The following is a 22,572-nucleotide window of genomic DNA, read 5'->3' as shown; positions in this document are numbered from 1 at the left end:
AAAACTTCAGTCTTAAAGAGTTGCAGTCACTGATAATGATCCTTCCATCTTTTCTCTGACTATCTCAGCTTCCTACACTTTTTTTTATCTTTTTCCAAAGACATCTCTCATGAAAATGAGAGAGTCTCAAGTTGTTACACAAACAGTATTTATTCACACACGTTCTGAGTACACATCAATAAGCTTCCATGATAAATCGCGGCGCCCCCTGCCTCCGGGAGCAGTCCCTATCTAATGTTGCAGCTACTAAGGGGAACAGTTATTAGTTAGAACATACAAGTAAACTATGATACCACACATCTTCCCTATTTTGAGATTATCCGAAAATAACATTTTTCTTATGACTAGATATGAAAAAATGAATTAATTCCGCCAATGTAAAACATTAAATAAGTCAGCAATGAATTTACTGTCTTTGTATCTGAGCTATCCACTGAAAGAATTTGACGGAATTGATTTATATAATAGATTACTGTAAACTTGCACAGGATAGTCATTATTTTAATACTACAGAAACCTAAAAGTCCAATTCTATTGCAATAATTCAGAAATCAAATACTAAAGTATGCATTGACACATTTATAAAAGTCACTTTCTTTGACAAAATCACTGAATCAGGCTGGTTTTCGGATGACTCTCCCACTTAACGTCGGCACTGGAGTGTTTGGACTATTGGGTCCATTGGGTACAGCTGGCTTGCTGGGGATTGGCTCACTGGGTCACACTGGGTGGTAAAATCATCAGACTTTGTGCAGGACTCCGAATGAGTCCTGACAGGACACTTTGCGGACTTTGTAGCAATGTCTGTCGACGAATTTGTTTTGACTGGAAGTAGATTCTCAGGGCTTTTCATCCACTGTATATAGATTTGATTGCGCCTGTATATCTCTTGGGGAGATTTTACCAAGCAGCTTATTCAGTCTTTGTTGGCTTGAATGACTATGCCTGGTGTTGACCACTTGTTATCATTTCCATGCCATTTGATTCTGATGCTGTCTCCCTCAGTAATATCTGGTAAATTATGCTTAGTGTGGCGCCGGTTGTAAAAGAATTCATATCTTTGTTTTGTCTTAAGGTCTCTCGGGCTGATGATTTTGATGTTTGGCCACTTGGAGTTAACTGCTTTTCAGTAAAGGGCAAGGAGGTCCTCATCTGGCGTCCCATCATCAACTGGGCTGGGCTGGCACTTGTCGCAGCCGTCGGTGTGGCTCTGTAAGCCATCAATGCAAGGAATACATCATCCTGTTTAAGTATGGACTTTGCTATTTTGACCCCAATTTCTGCTTCACCATTTGCTTGTGGGTAGTGAGGACTGGTAAATACTTGTTTAAAGTTGTATTTCTTAACAAACTCCCTGAATTCTGAGGAAGTGAACTGGGTCCCATTGTCTGATACCACAATTTCTGGCATTCCCCATCAAGCAAATGTGTTCTTTAGCTTTCCAATTACCTGCTGGGAGGTTGTTTTTGTTAGACACATAATTACCAGATAGCATGAAAAGTAGTCAATAGCTACCAGGTATCTTGCTTGTATGGCTTCACAAATATCGATTGCAATTTTCTGCCATGGTCTGTCTGGTAGAGATGATGTCTTTAATGCTTCCCTCCTTTGTGCTGGCTTCCTAATCTGACAAAATTCACATGTCTCTATTTTGTTTTGGATCTGTCTCGCGATTCCAGGCCACCATACACAGTTACTTTGGGCTCTCTCAAAGCATTTGTCTAATCCCGGATGACCCTCGTGAATGTTATCAATAATTCAGGGCCTTAAGACTGTAGGTATCGGTATGATAATTCTGTCCCTGAAGAGAAATAGATCGTTCTGAATTGAGACTTCACTGCATACATCAAAGTATGGATGTACATCTAGGGGACAGCTATTTTTCTTATCCGGTCATCCATTTCTGGTGAACGTCATTGCAGTCTGCTGATGGTGGCCACTCCTGTAACCTTCTTTTATTTGTTCTAATTTCATATCGGAAATTGGCCTGCATGCCTCCACTGAATCTATACAAAGTTCCATTTCCTCTTCGTATGTGGCTTCCTCGCCTAGGAGAGGGCTCCAAGAAAGGGTGTCTGGCACTACCAAAATATTCCCAGCTACATACTCTGATTTTGCGTTGAAACATCTCAACCGCATCAACAGTCGTTGACACCTCAAAGTAGTTTTGTCTAAATCATGGGTGTTGATCAGTGGCCCATCAATTCCATAACTGCTGGCATTAATGCTGACAACATCTGTTAACTAGGGTCATAAAATGCTAAGAATGGTGTGGATTTCAGCATCTCCTTGACTTTCATGAAGGCGCAATCTTGGTCTGCGTCCCAATACCAGGCTGTTTCTCATTTCAGCAGGTCCATAATTGGTCGCATTATTGTAGACAAATCAGAGAGAAATCTACCAAGGGAGTTGATCATGCCCATGGTGCGACGATGCTCAATGATATTTAATGGAGCAGGTAGCTCTTTCACTGTGGCAACCTTTGCTGGACTGGGGAGTATGCCATCTGAGCTGATCATGTGACCGAAGAATTCCAGTTTGTTCTTCCTAAATTCACATTGTGTTTGTTGAGCTTGAGACCACTCCTATTGAACTTTTCCAGTACCAAAATTAGGTGTCTGTCATTTTCCTCTAAGGTTCTGCCATAAATGAGTATATCTTCCATAATGGCCCTGCCCTTTCATAGCCAGTCAGCAGCTCTGTCATTTTTCTCTGAAAAATTTCTTACGTCATACCAAAAAGAACTCGCTTAAAGCAGAAGCGACCCAGTCGTGTAATGAAGGTTGTCAGTTATGCACTTTCTGGATGTAAAGGTATTTGATAAAATTCGCTTTCTGCATCAAGTTTGGAGAAGACAGTGGAGCCTATCAGCTTCAGTGATATATCATCTAGAGAAGGGAGCATGTATCTTTCCTATTTTATAGCCTCATTGAGCTTCTTCAAGTCAACACAAATTCTGACTTTGCCATTTTTCTTAGGGACTGATACCATAGGCCCACACCATTCTGTGGGCTTAGTTACTTCCTCAATGATGCCTTCCTGCTGCATATGGAGCAGTTCTTCTTTCACCTTAGATAACAAGGGAAATGGTACGTGCCTGAATACAGCAATACTGTATGGCCTGGCATCATCCTGCAGTATGATCTTTACTGGCTCACGCTTCAAGAGGTCAAAGTGCCCAAAGGCTATTTTGTTGATCTCTTAAGACCCATTGCATGTGCAACTGCACGTTCAAGGAGATTATTGGCACGTGGTCCCTTGATGACAAATACCCAAAACTGGTACTATACTTTCTTATAGGTAGTATTATTGTGCCATAAACTCGCCTCTTGAATCCAGAATCCCTCCTGGGCTACACAACTTGGATTCCGATTGTCTCAGCTTTGGTTTTGTTAGAAGAGAGTTGTATTTTGCTTCAGACATAACTATTGCGTCTGCTCCAGTGTCTATTTTGAAGTGAAATGAGGCTCCACAAATGTTCAAAATCACATGCCATGCCTCATTATCATCATCACACATACAGGTAGTTACTGAGCCAAGAAAGAATGTTTATTGTTATTATGCATAATCTGTAGCTGGTGTTTCATTGAATGTGACCTCATTTACTCTTTTAAGCGACAGACAATGGCAAAGTGGTCACAGTTGTTACAACTTCTGCACCGTCTTCCTTTAGTTGGACATCTCTCACCTCTACCATGCCTCCTATTGCATTTGTGATAATTTGTGATGTGCTGTTGTTTGACCAATCAATTTAGTTCTTGCCACTGGCGCTGTCAATTTCGGTTAGTCAATCCTGGTTTAATGCTCTATGCCTTGTTCTGTTTAGAAATTTCATCCAAATCTTTGACTGTCTGACTTTGGTCACGTGTCTGACTTTTTACCAGCTCTGACTGTCTCGCTATTTGCATGGCCTCCACTAAGGTAAGGTCAGCCTCCATTTGTAGCTTTTACCAAACCAATTTATCCAGAATTCCAATTACAAGACAATCCCTTATTGCCTCATCCTTTTCTGTGCCAAATTCACAATGATGGGCAATTTCATACAGCTTTCTTACAAATTCCTCCACATACTCTCCTGATTTTTTACTAAGATGATGAAAACACACGCTTTTGTGGATTACATTGCTTTTGAGGACGCAGTAATCATCATATTTCTGCAACACTGGGGCGTACTTGTCGGCATCTTCAATGTTAGCAAGCTCAAACAATTTAAATATTTGTTCTGCTTCTTTCCCCACTGCATATATTAATGAACTTACTTGAACTGCCTCATCTTCCTTATTTTGGTGGCGATCCTAAAGAGCGTTAAAAAGCTGTTTCCAATCCGGCCACTCCACTGGCTTCCCAATGTTAAAGCTCTCCGGTGCCTGGAATTTTTCCATTTTCACTCACTACAAACGTTTAGGTATCTTTTGGACTCACTTCTGACACCATGTCATGAAAACAATGGAGTCTCAAGTTGTTACAGAAACAGTATTTATTCACACACATTCTGTGTACACATCAATAAGCTTCCATGATGGATTGCTCCGGGAACAGTCCCTATCTAATGTTGCAGGTACTACGAGGAGCAGTTATTAGTTAGAACTAGCAAGTAAACTACGATACCACACAATATCATATGATACACCTTTGCAATACACATACTGCTGCTGATGCAGTCACTCTTTTCTCGTGATATAAATGCAAGGAAAACAGGATTTGGAACAGAGAATTTATTATCTATGGAAATATTAAAACAAATTAAAAAATGCTATACACCCTTTCACCCTTCTAATCATCATGGTATATTTTCATACATGTACTGCTGGTAGTTTTTCTTACCTATTTCAAAAGCAAATTTGTCATTTAATGACCGTTTTGAAACAATGCGTCAGATTTATCTTCCAGGTTTTTGTTTGAGTACCAATAGCAAATGAAGGTTCTTTGCAGACAAAAGAGATAGTTGGCATTGAATTCCAATAGTGTGCCAACGTTCATTGCAGAGAAAAGAGTTGACAATGAATTCCAATAGTGTGCGAAGATTCTTTGCAGAGAAAAGAGTTGGCATTAAACTCCAATAGTGTGCGAAGATTCTTTGCAGAGAAAGGAGTTGGTATTGAATTCCAATAGTGTGTGAAGATTCTTTGTAGAGAAAAGAGTTGGCATTGAATTCCAATGGTGTGAGAAGGTTCTTTGCAGAGAAAAGAGTTGGCAATGAATTCCAATAGTGTGCGAAGATTCTTTGCAGAGAAAGGAGTTGGTATTGAATTCCAATAGTGTGTGAAGGTTCTTTGTAGAGAAAAGAGTTGGCATTGAATTCCAATGGTGTGAGAAGGTTCTTTGCTGACAAAAGAGATAGTTGGCATTGAATTCCAATAATGTGCGAAGGTTCTTTGCAAAGAAAAGTGTTGGCATTGAATTCCAATAGTGTGCGAAGGTTCTTTGCAGAGAAAAGAGTTGGCATTAAATTTCAATAGTGTGCGAAGGTTCTTTGCAGAGAAAAGAGTTGGCATTGAAGTCCAATAGTGTGTGAAAGTTCTTGACGAAATAAAGAGTTCGCATTGAATTCCGACAGTAAGAAGTGGTTCATTGTAGACAAAAGATACAGTTGGCATTGAATTTCAATAGTGTGTGAAGATTCTTTGTGGAAATGCTCTACAAAAACTACTTCCATTTCCTCTTGATATGTGGCTTCTTGGCCTAGAAGAGGGCTCCAAGAAAGTGCGTCTGGAACTACCAAAAGCTTCCCAGCTACATACTCTGCCTTTGCGTTGAAGCATCTGATTCTGATTCGCATAATCAGATGCATTCCCAACAATATAAATTGAAATATCTTCTGTCCTCAACTTCCAGTAATACTGTTCAATATAAATGGTTAGTAGACAACTGATTTCTAGGTTCACATTGGTTGAAATGAACATTTTCTTTATGTGAACCTGAATTTGGAATAATGTGACTGAACTGAATGTTTATTGTGATGAATTATTTCAATGAATTGAACGAGAAATATCTAACGAATATTGATAATCTGAGTATTAGTTGTTCATCTGGGCTTTGTTTACTGATTTGAGTATGGGTTGTTGATTTAAGCATTGTTTGCTGATCTGAGAAACAGTTGTTGATCTTTGCATTGTTTGCTGATTTGAGTATGGGTTGTTGATCTTTGCATTGTTTGCTGATTTGAGTATGGGTTGCTGATTTGAGCATTCTTTGCTGATCTGAGAAACAGTTGTTTATCTGGGCATTCGTTGTTGATCTTTGCATTGTTTGCTGATTTGAATATGGGTTGTTGATCTGGGCATTGTTTGCTGATTTGAGTATGGGTTGTTGATTTGGGCATAGTTTGCTGATCTGAGAAACAGTTGTTCATCTGGGCATTCTTTGCTGATTTGAGTATCGGTTGTTCATCCAGGCATTGTTTTTAATTTGATTCATTAAAGTACTGGCTTGGTATTATCCTGCTGATGGGTCAAGCCCACAAAACCAAAAATGACTTCATAAACCCGTGGTCATACAATTGCGAAGAATATAATTTGTGTTGCATTATGATAACTAGCTGATGAAGGATGGTACGATGATACTTAACTGTTTATTTCCAACAAAGAAGTGTCAGCATGATATATCTGCTTATTCTTTGCTGCTGATTATTGATGAAAGTGGTGTTTATACTAAACACTGCTTTTAACAAACCAGCTTGCTTCAATAAAGTGTTGGCTTGGCATTAACCTGCTGAAAGGGTCACGGCCACAAAGAAAAAAAAATGACTTTATACAGCTGTGGTCATACAATTGCCAAAAATATAATTTGTGTTGCATTATGATAACTAGCTCATGAAGGATGGTACGACGATACTTAACTGTTTATGTCCAACACAAAATTGTCAGCATGATAGATCTGCTTATTCTCTGCTTCTGATTATTGCTAATGCCATCTGTCCTGAAAGGCCCTTGACTTTTGATTTTAATTAGTTTTATACCATTTGACAACAATAAAGAGTTTCAGTATTTCATCTAAAAGTGGTGTTTTCACTAAACGATGTTTTAGTAAACCAGCTTGGTATACAGAAGTGACCACAACAGAATTTGTCAGGAATATCATTTTGCTTCCTATTGATTTTCATAAATGAAAGTTCCTGACAAGTTTGTGTTGATTAATGAAGTTCACAAACTACTATTGTCATTACAGCTTCTGTAACATACACTCACCAAAAGTATGATCCAACTTTTTCAAAGTTTTAATAGCATTTCTACCAAATTATAGAAATAAAGAAAATTTTTCAACTGCAAGACAATGGTATGAATGGCATTAAGAGTGATGCATGTGGATTTAAATATAAAATAAATACCCACTGTGTTCATGGTACATGTGGATTTAAATATAAAATAAATACCCACTATGTTCATAGTACACGTGGATTTAAATATAAAATATATACCCATTGTGTTCATGATGCACGTGGATTTAAATATAAAATATATACCCATTGTGTTCATGATGCACGTGGATTTAAATATTAAATAAATACCCATTGTGTTCATGATGCAAATGGATTTGAATATAAAATAAATACCCACTGTGTTCATGGTACATGTGGATTTAAATATAAAATATATACCCATTGTGTTCATTATGCACGTGGATTTAAATATAAAATAAATACCCACTGAGTTCATGATGCATGTGGATTTAAATATAAAATAAATACCCACTGTGTTCATGGTACATGTGGATTTAAATATAAAATAAATACCCACTGTGTTCATGGTACATGTGGATTTAAATATAAAATATATACCCACTGTGTTCATGATGCACGTGGATTTAAATAAAAATAAATATCCATTGTGTTCATGATGCAAATGGATTTGAATACAAAATAAATACCCGCTGTGTTCATGATGCATGTGAATTTAAATATAAAATAAATGCCCACTGTGTTCATGGTACACGTGGATTTAAATATAAAATATATACCTCACGTGGATTTAAATATAAAATATATACCCATTGTGTTCATGATGCACGTGGATTTAAATATAAAATATATACCCATTGTGTTCATGATGCACGTGGATTTAAATATAAAATAAATACCCACTGTGTTCATTGTACACGTGGATTTAAATATAAAATATATACCCATTGTGTTCATGATGCACGTGGATTTAAATATAAAATATATACCCATTGTGTTCATGGTACACGTGGATTAAATTATAAAATATATACCCACTGTGTTCATGATGCACGTGGATTTAAATATAAAATAAATATCCATTGTGTTCATGATGCAAATGGATTTGAATACAAAATAAATACCCGCTGTGTTCATGATGCATGTGGATTTAAATATAAAATGAATATCCACTGTGTTCATGGTACATGTGGATTTAAATATAAAATAAATACCCACTATGTTCATGGCACACGTGGATTTAAATATAAAATATATACCCATTGTGTTCATGATGCACGTGGATTGAAATATAAAATATATACCCATTGTGTTCATGATGCATGTGGATTTAAATATAAAATAAATATCCATTGCGTTCATGAGGCAAATGGATTTGAATACAAAATAAATACCCGCTGTGTTCATGATGCATGTGGATTTAAATACAAAATGAATATCCACTGTGTTCATGGTACATGTTATTTTAAATATAAAATAAATACCCACTGTGTTCATGGTACACGTGGATTTAAATATAAAATATATACCCATTGTGTTCATGATGCACGTGGATTTAAATATAAAATATATACCCATTGTGTTCATGATGCACGTGGATTTAAATATAAAATAAATACCCGCTGTGTTCATGGTACACGTGGATTTAAATATAAAATAAATACCCACTGTGTTCATGATGCACGTGGATTTAAATACAAAATAAATATCCATTGTGTTCATGACGCATGTAGATTTAAATATAAAATAAATACCCATTGTGTTCATGGTACATGTGGATTTAAATATAAAATTAATACCCACTGTGTTCATGATGCACGTGGATTTAAATACAAAATAAATATCCATTGTGTTCATGACGCATGTGGATTTAAATATAAAATAAATATCCATTGTGTTCAGGACGCATATGGATTTAAAAATAAAATAAATACCCATTGAGTTCATCATTATGCATGTGGATTTAAATATAAAAGAAATACCCACTGAGTTCATGATGCATGTGCATTTAAACATAAAATATATACTCAGTGTGTTCATGATGCACGTGGATTTAAATATAAAAGAAATACCCATTGTGTTCATGATGCATGTGGATTTAAATATAAAATAAATACCCACTGAGTTCATGATGCGTGTGGATTTAAATATAAAATATATACCCACTGTGTTCATGATGCACGTGGATTTAAATATAAAAGAAATACCCATTGTGTTCATGATGCATGTGGATTTAAATATCAAATAAATATCCATTGTGTTCATGATACATGTGGATTTAAATATAAAATAAATACCCACTGAGTTCACTACACATGTGGATTTATTTATTAAAGAAAGACCCATTGTGTTCGTGACACATGTGGATTTATATATTAAAGTTCATGATGCACATTGATTTAAATATTAAAGAAGTACCCATTGAGTTCATGACGTTTTGTAGGTCCTTCAAGTTCTGCAGAACTTCTGGAATGAGATCTGGCATGGCGTCCACCAGGGTGGCATCAATGAAGAATGCCACACAGTGAATCTGATCATTTAGATTTGGGTATTTAATAAATCCAGGGGTATCTGATGAAATTGAGCCACTGGGGTCCAGCTGGAAAATGAGAGGAAACATTATGATAAAACTTAAGATATCACATGCAGAAGAAGTTTGTTTTAGTGGAGATAAAAATAGAAGGAGATTTTGATACATTTTATGATCAGATTGTAATGAGATCTATTTCATCTTGAGACAATTTGTAGGCACAAGAGTTGAGAGAAGACTGTTGCAGGAATAAGTATTTAAGTTTTATTTGAAAGATCTAGAGCATCTCGGAAATTTACTATATGCATCCATTATGGAATTAGGGCTTATAATCTAATGCCCCAATCCAACAAATACCGCAATGACGAACTTTATAAGAGTTATTAAAACAAAGGTAAAATGTTCCAGATAAAGTTTCAGCATCATTAAGTTTTTGAACCATGATTTCATTCATCTGTACTTGAAGAAAATCAATATTTCCTGATTACCGGAAACTTATTTGGCAGATGCCCTTCCAGAAGGGTCCTCAAGTTTTCCCTCGTCATCAGGTTTCCGGATTCCAATCCACGTGTGTCACATAATCTGAAGTTCAGCGGCTTTCTAGTAATGCTGGATAGCACTGGATACTTTGAGAACTAAAACACAGTGACAAAAAGAATAAACTTAGCTCCAAAAACATCATGTTCATAGTGTGCAGAATGCTTAACTGTCTCGATATTCCCTTCAAATTCTTCTTTCCATTGTAACAATTACTTGCTTTAAAGAGTATATTTGACAATGACTTCCCACTCAAACATTCTGCAAAGCAGTTGAATGGAATTGGACAATAATAATCCAAAGGTATTTTTGTATTAAAAGAACAAAAGAATATCATAGCTTACAAGCTCAAATCTTAGTAATCAAAGTATAACGTAACATGAAGAAGAAACCAAATTTAGCTACAAGAACAATTCAGTGCTAGGTCTGTTTGCATTTGAACTGATCAAAGTTTTATAGCATCATGTGTCTCAGTCCTGTACTGGTATCAATTATTTGATCAAAGTACACAAACAGCAATAACAATATTGTAAGCAGTCATCCAACATGGTGATAAAATATAAGTGAACATAATAACTATGTCTGCAGCAATGTAACATTTTGATTAATCACATAAATTCTATAGAAACGTACTTTGGTGGTTAAACTGTTGAGTGTTCTTCCACTTCGAGCCTGATTGAAAACCTTCCCACGAAACACAGAGTTGACCGTATTGAAAAAGCTGGATTTTCCCGCCCCCACTGGTCCGATAAAAAGGATATTAACACTGGGAAACCTCACTTCTGGTCCCACCACATCCCTTATAGGCACATAATTTTCTATCTCTCCTTTCAAGTTGTGCATGACCTAAATTAAGAAAGATTTCATTTCAAAATTTAAAATAATTTCAATTTCAAGAGTAATGCCCTATTTATATAGGTACAGACTCATATATCATGCAGGGTTGTATCACCAATAATGCAGTATTTCTATAAGTACAGAATCATATATCATGCAGGATTGTATCACTAAAAATGACCTATTTATAAATATACAGAATCATATTATCCTACAGGTTTGTATCACCAATTGTGCTCTATTTCTATAGGTACAAAATCATATATCATGAAGGGTTGTATCACCAATAATGTCCTATTTCTATAGGTAGAGAAACATATCTTGTAGGTTGTATCAACAATAATACCCTATTGTTATAGGCACAGAATCAAATATCATGGAGGTTGTATCACCATTATGCCCTATTTCTATTGGCACAGAATCAAATATCATGCAGTGTTGTATCTTCAATCTCATTTTAAGAACACACTGAACCTTTATTTTACTGCAATGTTAAGATTTGTAACGTCTCAAACTTTAAAACAGTCTCTACATACTATTTCTAATGTTAACTTGGAAAGCCAGACTTCTTTGGCTATAAATGTTTCATGAGAACTTTTGACGGACACCTGTGATTTTCTTCTAAAGTCATAATGGTCTAGATTTTTGTCAGGAGTGGAGTGAATCAGATCAGCATTGCTTTGGACAGAAGCAAGTAATGACTGGATGCAGCAGAAAAAGGATATTACCTCCTCTGACCAACCTATTGTTGTTCACCACGTCTTCTCAAAGAGTTCGGCATGACATAAATCAGGCGAAATGTCATCTGCAAATGAAGGAAAAGAATAGAATATTCTTTTACGAATTGTTCTTGATAGTACAATAACATGGAATGATGAAACTGTTGTTCATGTATATTTTCTACACAAAACAGATGCCAGATGTGACTAATCCTTTATCATCTACTTCACTTTCTGATCTTTGTCATAGCGTTGCCTGGTCAGGTGTTAAGACAATATGCCTTAACTCAGTCTGTTCTCAAACATCTCATTGTCATAGCATTCCCAGTATGCATTGTGTTAATTGTTGTGTTTTGTGTTTGTATCTTACGCCGATAGTTCCTGAAAACTTGATGGAAACTTTACAATAGTTTTGCACACACACACGCACATATACTGTATATATATATATATATATATATATATATATATATATATATATATATATATATATATATATATATATATATATATATATATATATAAACACACATGGGTATATCTAAATAAGACAGTAGTTGTTGTTGTTGTTGTGGGGTTTAACGCCATTTTTCAGCACACGATAGGCTATGTATGGCGGCCAGTATTAATGGTGGAGGAAGAACCCGGGAAAACCCCGGGAAGAACCACCGACCCAAGAGAAGCTACTGGCAAGCTTTCTCACGTACCCACATTGGCCGAATCCTAGACTCGAACCCACGCAGACAGAGGTGAGATGGCAGTGATCCGTAACGGAGAGCGCTTTAGACAACTCGGCCACTCGGGGCCCCCAAATAAGACAGCAATGAAAATGACAGCACATAAGGCGGTATAACAGATTATTGATTATCGAGTGCGAATTACAAACAAGAAATTGACGAAAGCAAAGTAAGAAATTATCCAGCTTTAGTGGATAGATAAGATAAATGGATAGCAAACTGCCTGAAGAAGCATATCAAGTACACAATGCTATATTCAATAAAAACTGGTGTGAACATATATGGTCACTTGTCAATCAATCATATGCCATTATTGCAAACAATCTTTCTGATTTCAAGCAAACTTACCGAGTACACTGTAGACTTCAATATCTATCACTTCCATTGTGCTATTTGCAAACTTGTTGAAATCGACACCCTGCATATCATATGCAGTATTGAGTGTCATGCCTCCGTTGAGCTTCAATGCTTGACCATCTCGTGCAATAGTTCCATTGAATGTATGTAAGTCATGTCCACTCCCAAATGTCGGGCCATAACTGCTGTGATTATATATGGCATTAGCAGGCAGCTTAATGTTGAATCTCTTTGGATTCAGCTCGCCATTGTAACAGAGCTGAAAGAGGAATGCCGCAGAATCATGAACATAATTGCCACCATTCTGCCAACTCATCACTGTGTAACCGCCGACTATCGTCTTATAACTATTGTACAAAACCGTCAGCGTTGGTCCTTGGTTGTTACATTTGTTATGGAAGACAGCTGCATTGCATCCATCCCTCTCTGCACTGTAAAGAAGATGGAATGTCTTTCTTCCGCCTCCAATTAGTGTCTCTAATCTCTTTTTGTCACCTTTCGACAGCTTATCAACCTCTCTTGCTAAATGAAAATCACAATTGTTTAAATAAAACAACCAGATCTAATTTAGTCACTGCAACGTTAAACAAGAATTGTTGTCCTCCATTTCGCATCATCAAAAGACCCAAGTACCAGGTCTTGGGAATATTGTGAAAATATTCTGAGTCAATCACTGGTAGTAACTCAGTAAATTGTTGTTAATATTTTCCTCAAACTGATATGATCTACTAACTTTCTAATATGAAGCTTCATGGTGATAATAATTTTATTCTTAAATTTAAAATTATGTAAAGTTCTCTTTAAAAAAATGTATTCAAAATCCGCTCATTATCAAATTCATCTTAGATCTTTCATCTCCAAGCATTTCAAAAAGAATGAAATTACAAACCTGGGCGATGCTATTCTATGCCATCAAATGACCATAACTCTGTAAAATATCGTCAAAATTTTTATTATCACTAAACTCATCTGAGACATTGTTAAGATTAAGCTTCACATCAAATTAGGCCAAAAGAATATACAATCAACTCTGCTTATATGCATATCCTCGGGACAGGACCTAAGCTATGCATAGAAGCGGAGTATGCATTTAAGCGGAATTCATGTATATTTACAATATAAAACGGGACCATACTTTCGCTATGCACTTAAGCGATATGCATTTAAGTGGAGCCGACTGTACTTGATATTAGTCATTTTTTAATTGTCGAGACACCAAATATCATTTACATATTGAGACAAACAATATCATTTACATGTTGAGACACCAAATATCATTTACATGTCGAGACACCAAAAAATATCATATACATGTCGAGACACTAAATATCATATACATGTTGAGACAACACATATCATTTACATGTCAAGACACCAAATATCATATACATGTCGAGACAACAAATATCATATACGTGTTGAGACAACAAATATAATTGACATGATGAGACACCAAATATCATTTACATGTCGAGACACCTAATATCACTTATATGTTGAGACACCAAAATTCATTCACATGTTGAGACAAAAAATATCATTTACATGCTAAGACACAATCAAACAGCACTTTAATACCATTTACATTCTTTTTGCGATTTTTTGTGTGAACACTGTCTTTTGTTGTTTATTAAAATATTAGTGTACAGCTTAAAATAATGTACTTATCATATATCACTAGACTTAATAAGAAACTTACATATTTTCTAAGTTTTCTTTTTCATTTTAAATTCAGTGCGTTTGTTCTATGTTCAAAAGTAGTATACATTAGCTAAGCAGTAACTTGGAGAGCACAACAAAAAAAATAAAAATAGGTTCTTTGGCATCTTCTGAAAATAAGTTTATTTTTTAAAAAATACACGAAAAGTACAGTGTTTCCCATTAGCTTATTATGTGCATCAGAGACTTCAAACTTTTTAATTTGTCCCCCTCGTTTTGATAGTAAGGTTGTTTGTTTTTTTTTTTTTTTTTTTTTTTTTTTAAATTCAATCTGATTTCCAGTTCTGCCACCAAGGTTTTTTTAAAACTCACTCTTGCATCTCTAGGGGATACACTCACCGAAAGATTTAGTGCAAGTGGTCTCTCTGAAACAGGCCGAATCACATTTTTACTTTTTGTACAAAAGCTAATAAGCCAATTTCAATTTTATTTCTTAAATATATATTTTTTATGAAGCCTAATATTGATTTCTCTGAATCCATGCAGCATATTTACTCTGGTCAGCGAATCTGAAATCAGATAAAAATTATTAACTATTTTCTTGGAACTAAAAAAGAGTATAATAAAAGATGATTATAACTCCCTGTGGTGCATAAACAATGTCCATACCTAACCTATAAAGGGACACAACTCTTAAGAAACATGCAAAATGACCTCAGCATTGTACAAATTCATTTCCCATAGTAAACCTATGCAAACATCAAGATATTAAAACTTCAGTAACTTTAAATTTCCGAGTGCTCATGACTGAACATATATTTATCAGTATAGATGCATCCTGGATCACAACTTCTGTGCAGCGAAAACAATATAAGAATTTTCTGATCCATGTGAGATTGAAACAATGTGCTTTCAATTCTGCACCAAAAGATCTGGTGTTAATTTCAGTAATGAGTGTTCCAAACTGAAATATGTTAAAGGACTGAAATTCCATCACTAAAACAATGTCTCAAGTTTTTCAGTTGCAACTAGGATAAGAATCTCAAAAGATTCTTTTACCAAAATCTAACATTCCTTATCAATTAATCCTAACTAGCCATACCCATACAATATACTGTATGTTATCTCCACCCATTTCCAGACCTGTTCAAATTTTTCCATACCATTAGTACCGTGAGTCCTGAATTGGTGTGATCTCTAGACCAACAAGTAGGTTTCAGATTCTTTTTTTTTTCCCCTGACAGTACAGTCAGGAAGGTTAAAACAACGCAAAAACTTCAGTATGGAATATGGCCCAACAGCGTTGATCTCGACTGTCAGAAAAAAAAGCTGAGACCTACTTGTTGATCAGCTACTATATCTCCAGCTGATTAGTACTACTATGTAAGATGTCTCACATGGTACTTATGTTGTCAGTACGACTAACAACATAAAAATCAAGTTTGGCATGTTACATTGTAGGACTAATGCCAAAGCTGTAATATTAGTTCAATTCTTGAGACAAAGTAGACAAATTCAACATCATTCAACCTGTGATCTACACTCAATACAGTCCGTTATTTGCCAACAAATTCCCATTAACAACTCTCAGTGTTAATGGGGAACAAAATCACTGTGGTAAAGGGTGACAACGACTGGCTAACCAGCATAAACTTGAACTGCAGAGATTCATGTATTTGTCTGATTTAAATCTTCCAGACTTAGTCATTAGAATTTAGGTCATTGACTATTCTCACACCATCAATTTTATTTGTACCGCCCTACCAATTTTAAACAAATGCGCAAATCTTTGTCATTTCATTGATTAATTCATAATATCTAACTGACTGTTGCCAGTGGGTCCCAAACCATGCCAACTTGTTAGCGTTTGGAATCAAACATGAGTTTCTTAAGAAAAACGGTCGCCATATTCGCTTGGGCCAGTCTATATTTTCAAGCAATAGATGCAGTCATCGTCTTTGAATATCTCAATAATTCCGTAAATTTTGCATTTACATCCTCTGAACATACGTATACAAGCCTTTATTCAGTGTGTTTAGAAATATTATAAGTAGACGTCAAAATAATGGACGTAGACGATATAGTTTTGACTGAAATAGACCATTCCAGAAACCAGAAGTGGACATCGAGCAGTCCGGCTACTTGTTTAGATCGGGAGCTTCCGTTTGCATTGAGATGCCAATAATCTGACAGTGTCAGGGACGATAATCAATTTAGAAATTATAAATCAATGAATAAATGATTAAGTTGTATGCATTTGTTTATATCTCTGATGCTTTTCGTTTTTAAAATCGATAGAAGGGTACAAACAAATGTGTGCGACTACTAGACAACTACATTACTGGTTATGCAATCATGGGCCTACAGATCTGTGCGAATGAAATATAGTCTCCCATGTAAACAAACAACAAAAGCAAACCAAACTGTACACACAAAACAGTTGCTTGTGATTCACCTCAGTGATGGACTAAGACAAACCCTTTCATATTTCCAGTCAAACTTACCTTTGAAACCTATCATGATTGTAAAACTTCAGTTACGCCTCCTTAGTGTACGGAATACTATCGAAGAAATGTCCCGGATATAGGAAGTGTGGATATTCCAAATCAAGCAAAGTTAAAAAAGAAAGTGAAAGTAGCTTCGGTCGAAAAGCAGCTATTTTTACCAGGCTGACGTATTGCTCCTGATACGTAGTGATTTTTATAGAACTGAATACGATAAGGTCACGGGTTTTAGCAGCGGAGCAAGTCAATACAGTGGAATTTTAAACGGGATAGATAATACATTGATAATCAAGTCACTGCAATGGAGTTTTAAACGAGATAAACAATGATGTAATAATCAAGTCACGGCAATGGAGTTTAAACGAGATTGGTAATATTTTAAAATTCAAGTCACGGCAATGGAGTTTAAACGGGATAGATAAAACTGCAATAATCAAATCACGGTAATGGAATTTAAACGGGATAGATAATACTGTAATAATCAAGTCGTGACAATGGTGTTTAAACGAGATAGGTAATAATATGATAATCAAGTCACGTTAATGGAGTTTAAACAGGAGACTTGAATAATCAAGTCACGGCATTGGAGTTTAAACGAGATACTCCAACGCTATATTATCGCTCAATATTGTCGATGCAAACGGGCTTTTCCGTCCAACGGTTGTTTATAGATGTAAAGCTGGAGCCCGTAAGGACTCAAATATCTTACAGCACGATTTTCTCTAAAACGTCAACATTTTTTAAAAATAAGTTTACAATGAAAAAGAATGAACATAACTTTTTTTATAAAGTGCAGCAATTACGTTGATCATCATATCAAAACCACTCCAGTTGAACTTGTTATACCTGCATTGGCTTGGATTACGAAATAAACTCAATGTATCGTCTGATGTTTGATGATATAGGTCATATACTGATGTGACATTCATTAGTCTGGTTCCCTGCTTAGTATGCTCCCTGCGTTGTACTCTGCTATACTAAGTCAGGCGAACGCCAACGCCATATTGTCACGTGATCAAAACAAATGGCCTCACATGGAGAGATCTCAGTAATCTAACCGTATCACATTTATTGCTTTAATATTCTGTCTATTAGTGACACAATGCGAACTTTACTAATACTTTCGATTTGAACTATAGCAGCCGTTATCTTGTGTTCAAGCTTAACCAGCAAATCGTCTACGTAGATATTTTTACAATATTTCTACAATTAGGCGAAGACGAAGTATAGGGATACACACAACAATATTTTGTTAATATTGCACATTTCCCACTAGGTCATCCCAAAAATTCCTTTTCCAATCGATTCCTTGATAAATTTTACGTCGAAATTGATATGATGTTACGTACGACAGCTTTAATTTTGCCAAAGATTAAGACGAAAATATCTTCCCCATTTTACCAGGGATGAGGGTAACGATTGTTTTGCAAATATTGCACATTTCTCACTGCATCATCTAAAATATTCTAGTTGCAATGAATTCCATTCCCAATTTTATATAAATATGTATATATCGTTTTCCATGACAGCTCAAATTTTGTGAAATATTAGGATCGATATAACAACCCTCTTCTACGAAAGGGCGAACGTGACGACATTTTGTCAAATATTGCACATTTCGACTGCATCATGTACGGCATTCCATTTGCTAACGATTACTTGATAATTGTTACGTCGGAATTGGTATAAGGTGATAGATGACATCCTTAATTGGCTAAAGGTTAATATCAAATAATATCAAATCCCTTCAATGGGGGGGGATGTTGCCAAAAACTGAACATTTTAGACAGCATCATCTCAATGTTCCATTTTAAATCAATGTTTGATCAATTTTACATTGATATTGATGTATTGTTTAACATGACAACCCACATTTTGTGAAAGATGAAGACCAAAATACCAACCATTTTTTACATTTTTTGTTTAACTGACAACTTGGCTAACATTGGACATTTCTTACTGTCAGTTCCATTTCAACTTGATTTCTTGAAAGAAAGTGGCATAGCATCCCCTACAACCTGGGGTGGTGGTGAAGGAGCCTAAAATACCATCAGACAAACTTTATTTGGAGTGGGCCCTATCAATAAGTCTTTGGGAGAGTAGGACCCCAATTTGTTGCTACACCACTTACAGTAATATTGAAATATTACTGTAAATATATTCTATTAATTAGGCAAGGCACATTAATTGCCTCCACATGATACATGATAAAAATTTAATGTGCTTCTGTGTTGCAATATTTCCAAAACAAACAATGAACTGCGTTCAGGTTTCATTCACATGCTTATGTTGGTAAGATTCTTCAAAATTCACTCACGATATCATCATAACTGAAAGACAGTTTTAGTACATTTAATGTTAAGCACTTTATAGAAGTTTTAATGTTCTCATCATTAATTTGATTTGCTTCCATAATGAATGCTGTTTTCAATATTTAGCAAATAAAATTCCAAAACTTAGTATAAACTTAGTTTTTCAGTATCACTGTAATGTTGAGAGATCCATTATTAAGGCTAACATTGTAGACAAGTTGAGACAAATGTTTCATATTTATTTTGTACTTTTCATCATTACTGAAGTATGACATGAAATTGAACAGTATTTTCATTTCTTATACTGTCACTATCATTCATTCATAGTATCATTCATCCTAACAGTGATTTCTCAATTTAACCAAATGTGTTGTTAGATTTAAATATAAAAACAAATTAATCACACTGACATGTACATTAAAGAAATAATTGAACCTTGTATGATTAAATATGGACAGCAGTAACTCTGAGTTACTTTGCTTCTAATGGAAATGTATCAAATATAACACTTGCATATATGACTTTCTTAGTTTCTCTTTGTCATCTGTCACTGTCATGTTCTGATAACTGAATACATATAGCTATATACAAATGTGATACATATTTCAATTTACGCCCATGTATACATATATGAAAGGGAAAAAAATGCATGTCTTACGATTGATGGTGTGTATATATAAGCTCAGATGAGTTCATTGATAAGAAATAAGTTATGTAACATTCATATCAACTGACTCAAAAGCGTTCAATATGTAGTATCATTTATACTTGTGTTACGATGAACATCAGCTTAAACACACATTCTAGATACACTTTGTACAGTATTAGTACTGAAACACATGCCAGCCTATCATGATGCATGTAGTTTTCATGATAATTATTTAATATGCATCAACAGAATATGACTCAAACTTGGATAAGTGTTGATCAATGAAGTATTCGTCAAGTATATGTATGAGATACATATATGTGCAGTCCTTTTGAAGCATAGATGGTTTCAACTTAAGATGTGCTATAGAAAGAAAAACTAAAAAGTGGGTTATGTAGCAAGAATGAACATTTTCAAACGAGTTTATCCAACATCAACAGATTTCAACTAAATTGGATGACACAGAACACTTTGTATGGTCTTGAATATCCATTATCATTCAGATAGTAATGGTGTCTTCCAACACACATATGCACACACACACATTAAGAACAACCTCTAAAACAAACTTGCTTCAAATAAATTGAGGTAGTTTTTATTGACATTAAAAATCACAATAAGTTAGCGACATGGTATTTGTAAAAATATTTCAGAAGACAGACTGCATGAATGATAAATGGCTTCATGCTAAGATTGCTTTGCTGACTGAAAAAAATTAATTTAAACACATGTACACTTATTGATATATAGCAACCTTCATAAAAGTGGTTGTTTGCCAGTGTTACATTATCAAAGCTTTCTCATTTTCATCCTATTTGCAGATGGCTCACTTATATCGGATGTGTAATCTCAAACGAGCTGTCATCAAATATAACCAGACAATCCTTGCTTCACAGACATCAATTACTGGGCTCAGGCCCAGACAAATAGATGCTTTGTACAACCTGAGAGAATCCAAAGACTTAGGTACTGGTTGTATTACCCACATGATATGGAAACACTTTGAGTTTTGAACTGATTCCTTTCTACTTTCAGTGCAAAGGCGTAGTACTGGAACCCCTCAATGCATTCTTAATCAGCTTTACTCCACACTTGATGGGCATGTAATACGTGTCACTGAACATTTTCAAGATCGCAGTACCTTATGCATGGGTGAATTTTCATATATGGATTGACACCCAGAAGACATACTGGATAAAAATGTTCTTGAATGCCTACTTGAGGCTGAATGGACAAACCAGTTTGCACAATCTGTGCTATGACAGCAACTATTAATAAAGGCAGTATCAAATCTATCAAGAAAGAGTTGAAACTTTCCAGATGCAGCATAATTAACTGTACACCTCTTCTAAGAAAAAACATCAGTTTGCTGGTAAGAAAAAGACCACCATATTCAAGTGACACAATACCAACTTCACCTTATGACTGTGTTTTAAAATCACTGTTTGAGGACCTTATTAGAACAAAGGATAATTGGGTCTTGCTTTCCTGTCACAATAGTCTACACAAGACTTGTATGGTTGGTAAAGCTATTGAGCAAGCTAGTCTACTTCTAGTATAGCGGAGTGCAACGCAGGGAGCATACTAAGCAGGGAACCAGACTAGGCCCAAGGCAGCAAGCGATGAGCGCGGGGCCCCTAGCTAAAAAAAATTGCATTGCGGAGTTGATTTCCTGAAAGTACGCGACCCAATGCGGTTGCCTCGATCGCCTTGCCCTATGACCAGGCCTGGTTTTTACCGGGGATTTCCCGGATTCTTAATCCACCAGCTATACTAACCACCATGTATAACCCATCATGCGCTGAAAAATGGCGTTAAACCCCAAACAACACCAGCTCAATAAGTTCAATCTTTTGCTTCCCATTCTCCTATTAATTTCTATTGGGAATACCAATATCCAAGACCCAGAACAAATAGACATGTTTACTTCTATTTATAATGATCCTAATATCTAAACCACACTCATAGTGAAATAATAACTATGCATTATTTTTTACAAAAATAAAAGCTACTGGTCAGGTGCACAATGAATTTAATTTTGGATAGGATCAAGACGAAAATAAAATTATACATAACATGATCATTGAGAAAAAATACATAATAAACAATACAAATTAAATATACATAAAACCTCCCCTCGAAAAGGAAAGATGAATACAATAAAGCTTTCTTTTAACAATTAGTGAAACATACAAGTTATTCAAAATTACATCAGTTGAAATTGTATTAATGACACAAAATATGCATGAAGCAATATAATATTTTATGCACGTAAAGTGCATCTGCAATTACATTATCTTTTCGAAAATTTCATTGTCATGGTAGATTATATTTGTTCGTATTGGAACATCTGGAAACAAGTGATCATATCCAAATAATAGCTGTTTTAGTTCATTCTTTTCTTATGGCTCCAGATGTGAAAGTTTCTGGTCCAGAGTATTCAATATCTCTGAATTTTGAAGAATGGATACACCAAAGTCACTACATTCCGAATTTATGAAGGAATTTAAGTAATTTCTTTCTTTCTTACATTATAAGGACCATGCTACCTAGC

At 35.3% G+C, this 22,572-nt stretch overlaps 2 protein-coding genes across 4 annotated transcripts in view; both read right to left on the bottom strand.

The window, feature by feature from the left end:
* The window catches only part of LOC149808035 (interferon-induced protein 44-like), a 67,788-nt gene that overhangs the window by 6,901 nt on the left and 38,315 nt on the right, over positions 1-22,572 (bottom strand). For all 3 annotated transcript variants that reach the window (XM_089972864.1, XM_089972887.1, XM_089972879.1), the window contains exons 5-6: positions 10,196-10,342; positions 9,596-9,776 (exon numbers count right to left, since the gene is read on the bottom strand). In XM_089972864.1, coding sequence (XP_089828990.1) covers positions 9,596-9,776; positions 10,196-10,342 — 328 coding nt within the window. The remainder of the gene's footprint in view (positions 1-9,595; positions 9,777-10,195; positions 10,343-22,572) is intronic.
* LOC149808037 (uncharacterized) lies at positions 10,955-17,196 on the bottom strand. The gene is made up of 4 exons (XM_089972899.1): positions 17,058-17,196; positions 12,886-13,416; positions 11,810-11,886; positions 10,955-11,090 (listed from the first exon to the last, which is right to left on the bottom strand). The coding sequence occupies exons 1-3, from the start codon at positions 17,071-17,073 to the stop codon at positions 11,834-11,836; spliced, it is 600 nt and encodes a 199-aa protein (XP_089829025.1). The 5' UTR covers positions 17,074-17,196; the 3' UTR covers positions 10,955-11,090; positions 11,810-11,833.

The sequence above is a fragment of the Sinohyriopsis cumingii genome, chromosome 1, assembly GCF_028554795.1.
Source record: "Sinohyriopsis cumingii isolate HCF-2022 chromosome 1, ASM2855479v2, whole genome shotgun sequence".
Lineage (NCBI taxonomy): Eukaryota > Metazoa > Mollusca > Bivalvia > Unionida > Unionidae > Sinohyriopsis > Sinohyriopsis cumingii.
The sequence above is the reverse complement of the archived record's forward strand: the minus strand, read 5'-3'. Positions and strand labels throughout refer to the sequence as shown.

Excerpts from the sequence above, each read along its gene's own strand:
- LOC149808037 (XM_089972899.1), bottom strand. Across the intron at positions 11,887-12,885 it reads TGAAGTCTACAGTGTACTCG|ATGACATTTCGCCTGATTTA; the intron begins GTAAGTTTGCTT and ends CTTCATTTGCAG.